General features: G+C 35.5%; 1 protein-coding gene across 1 annotated transcript; it reads left to right on the top strand.

The window, feature by feature from the left end:
• Positions 1-774: 774 nt before the first annotated feature.
• Positions 775-3,223, top strand: LOC105952601 (putative serine/threonine-protein kinase PBL16). The gene is made up of 6 exons (XM_088812181.1): positions 775-1,013; positions 1,563-1,780; positions 1,912-2,047; positions 2,214-2,353; positions 2,438-2,564; positions 2,654-3,223. Exons 1-6 carry the CDS (start codon positions 923-925, stop codon positions 3,067-3,069), a joined length of 1,128 nt encoding a protein of 375 aa, XP_088668307.1. The 5' UTR covers positions 775-922; the 3' UTR covers positions 3,070-3,223.
• Positions 3,224-4,145: the final 922 nt, after the last annotated feature.

Genomic DNA, 4,145 nt, shown 5'->3' with positions numbered 1-4,145 from the left:
GAGCCTCGCATGTGACTTCTCCGTCCAAACTAACATCAATTTCAAACGGTGGATCCAAATTGTAAGAGACTGATTATTTGAGGATCAATTTCGTGTTAAAAAAAAAGTTGAAGGATCAAAATAAAACATGGTGTATAATATAGGAACTAAATGTAATTATTCCATTAAAAATAGGGTAAATTCCACTTTACCCCCTCATACTCTGCCCGAGAATCACTTTACCCCTCGTACTCTCAATTTCATCGATTTACCCCATCTACTTGTACAATTTCCCAATACAGTCCTCTCCCTCAACTTTTTTCGATTTTGACTCTGACGCCATTTGATCAACTCTGTAAATTACAAAATTGCCAATAACACGTCGTTTCTTCTTCTCCCACCACTTCCCCTTCCAAGATATCCCCAAATTGAAGCCTTAACTTAGCAAAAATCAAGACCCAAAAATTGATCGATTCCACCCAGTGCAAAGAAAAAAAATATATGAATGTGTGAAACTTTCTCTTTTCTAAACTCGAGAGTCAAAATCGAAAAAAGTAAATATTTACATCAATAATTTGACTCTGACCAAACGGCGTCTGAGTCAAAATCGAAAAAAGTTGACGGAAAAATAATATTTTACGTGTGGGCCAAATATGTCTAAAACGGGCCGGGCCAATTTAATTTGTATTTTACCCAAACCGAAACACGAGGATTAAAAGTAGAATTGGAGCAAACATGAGGGGCCAAAAAAATTTATATAATTCTACAAGATGTTTCGTTCCTTTTCTTTTCGATTTTTCAGCAAATAAGAACTCTTTTCACATTGGAATCTGTGGCCAAATAATACCTAATTCTCAGCAAATTCCACCGCTCCTTATTAATTAGAGAAAATTAGAGGCTGCTCTCCGGCGAACTTTTGAATTTTGTTGCAGAGAGACAAGCGATGAGTTCTATTGTAAAAACTCAATTTAAAAACCAGGCGAGATGGTTGAGGCCCTGTTCGTCAAAGACAAAATCTCTTGACTCCGTTAAAGGTATAGCGCTTACAGCCCGTGAGTTTTCCGTTTGTTTTTTTAATGTATTTGGCTGCGTGAATTTTGTTTTTTTAACAGATCGCCGTTATCTGTTGAAACTATGAATTTAATGTAATTGGCTGCGTGAATTTTGTTTTTTAATAAATACACGTTTGTTCCTTAAATTATGTTCACTGTAAGAAAATTTTAGTCTTTTACTTTCTAATGACATGTGATGTTTATTAGTTAGTAGAACATCGATAAACTAATACTCGATAAATTAATAAACTCACTTAAATAATAATTTTCTTCGGGTCCCAACTCGGTAAAAACCAACTCGGTAAAAACGCACTAAATTATTAGTTCGATGATTTAATGTTGTGCTAATTAGAATTTTGCTAGTCCCGACTTTATTAATTTATAGAGGTTTAACTGTATATATTTCATCATTCTTAAACCTTTGAGTTCAAATTTTTTTTACCCATTCAAATATATATATGTATAGTAGCATAACCTTAGTATCAACTTGTTCGTGCTTAATTCAATGTTTATTTTTGTGTTCCAATTAAGATATGGGGGTCAGAAAAATATTGAAACTGAAGTACGAGGACTTGGCGTGTTATACCGATAACTTTTCCGAGAGCAACTACCTGAGTCATTTCCAATTTGGCAATCTCTATCGCGGAAAAATTGTGCGCGATAATTGTACACTAAATGTGATGGTAAAGATATGGGAAGTCTCAGAAATATATGTTTTTTGGCCTGGAGATAATGAAGGCAGACTGGTGGTATGTTCTCATGCCCACCATACATTTCATACATATATATATATATATATATATATATATATATATATATATATATATATATATATATATTAATGAATATTGAAATTTATAATACTTTCTTTGTTGTATAGGATGAAGTCATGATGCTTCGCCCTGAAATACATCCCGGCATTGTAAAGATGTATGGATATTGCAACGAATATGATCATCTTGGTGTTGTTTATGAGTTTGAGCCTTTCGACTCGGTTTTTAACCTCATTCCTAAAGGTTTCAATTTTTCATTTTTTGCAGTCATTATTTACTTTACCACACAAGGTGTTGTAGGTTTGCAGGCTATATTTGGTTAACTGAAACATTATCGTTTTGAAGATTTTTTTGTTATTATTAGTCCGTGACATCACTAAGTGCACTTGTCTCTTGGTTTTGTCTGTAGACGATTTCACTTGGCTGCAAAGAATCAAAGTTGCGTTCGCGTTTGCATCCCTCCTCAAATTCCTTCACGCTCCAAAGTGTTCGTTTTACAAACCTTACATAGTTCGCAACCTTGATTGTGCTCATTTAGTTGTTGACAAGGTACAAGTGCTTTCATTATTTGAATTAAATATCCGAATGCAGATAAACGCAAGAATTTAAGTACATTTGTTTTTATGATGCCAGGATTATAATCCTAAATTATGTGATTTTGGCTTGATCACCGGTGGAATTTTTCCCGATAGGACAATATATAAATGCCATCCCGTCACTGGAAGCTGTGGCTATATTGATTGTAATGCAATTGTTAGAGGTATTTTGACACCGGTTTGTTATTCTCTAAGCATTACCTGCACTAAGATTCGTTTACATGTATTTTGACATTGAATGATATGCTTACAGGTGTACATTCGGAGACGCAAGATGTGTTTGCATTTGGGGTTATACTACTCAACTTGATTTCCAAGAGAGTTTACAAGAGAGAAAACAGGGGTCAAAATGAATATGAAATTTCCGAATGGGCCTGGAAAGAATATTTGTCATTCAACAATTTACTTGAGCAAACGAATGAGAGTGAGTGGCATACTATTAACTTTTCACTTGTCGACCAAAGTCTAACCGGGGAACCTGATTTTGATGCTGATGACGGGGAGAAACTTTCTGAGATGTTAATTGAATGTACACGAGCAGACCCATCTGACCGGCCTAATATTAAGCAAATTGTAAGATCTCTACTTAAACTTAAAGTTGTGAAGAAAAATGCCGACTTTCTTGGACTGAAAAAGGTGCCACAAACAAGTGAAAACACCACCGTCTGATGTAGTAAGATCCCATTTGGTGTTTCATGTCGATTATCTTAGTATTATTAACCCGAGGAGTATTTGCTCTTAAATTTAACCAACCACTAAGTTTAAGTATTGTTTTCAATTTTGGTGTTTTTGTGTACGTGCTATGTATTTCATATAATGTACTAATGTAGCATTGTAATATATATATTATAAAAAAATATATATACTTTATTTTTTTTTATATTATATTATAATATTTACTTATAAAAGTATGAGTTAGGAGCTTCTTCCCTTTTTTGTGCATACGCCCCAACAAAATATAGCCTTTAGATATATGTTTGCCAGGGTAAGTAAGTAATTTGATGAATATACATACAAATGATAATGATACGTCTTGCAGAATCTTTGTAATATGACTACAATTTTTATAGTTCCAGTTTTCTTTTTGAAGAAAAAACGATGAGCATATATTAGGCATAACACGCCAAGTTGAGAGGTACAGATGAATCCTCCAAACAACCTAAGTCTGAATCTCTAGCAAGGAAGTGACCAAGTTGATTACAATGCCGTTTAACAAAAAAAAACGAGCAACTATTAAAAGTTTTGGCAGTAATTTTAATTTCCTCTATAAAAGCACCATAGAACGTGAGAGAATGATCTTCGTCTTGAAGGGCTCCGATAGTATTCATGTAATCCCCTTCCATAATAACGGCTGGCCAACCTCGACGGGATGCTTTAAGGATCGCTTTAAGGGTGGCGTGCGTGGGCTTCCCCTTCGACTGGACGAATCATACTCGGTATCCTTTCCACGCTCCACCATATCGTCTGCCCCAATGAATTCCTAGCCACCATAGCCGTCGAATAGAAATTGCTGCCCGACGGGATTGCCACGTCATAATTAACCTTAACGGCCCCATGTGAAGGCGGCTGCCATGCTATGGGATTAGGCCGTTCCTCCAAGGGAAGGGTAGGAGATCAAATAGCTTTTGCACCAAGGCACTAACTCATCAACTCTGAATCCGAATTCTCCATGAATGATATTATTCCGCAGCTCCCATAGCTTCCAGCACACCACCACCGTAAGTAAAAAGTCGTCATTGCTCAAA

This window comes from Erythranthe guttata, chromosome 13, assembly GCF_056151865.1.
Source record: "Erythranthe guttata isolate IM_541 chromosome 13, IM_541, whole genome shotgun sequence".
NCBI classification, from domain to species: Eukaryota; Viridiplantae; Streptophyta; class Magnoliopsida; order Lamiales; family Phrymaceae; genus Erythranthe; species Erythranthe guttata.
The sequence above is the reverse complement of the archived record's forward strand: the minus strand, read 5'-3'. Positions and strand labels throughout refer to the sequence as shown.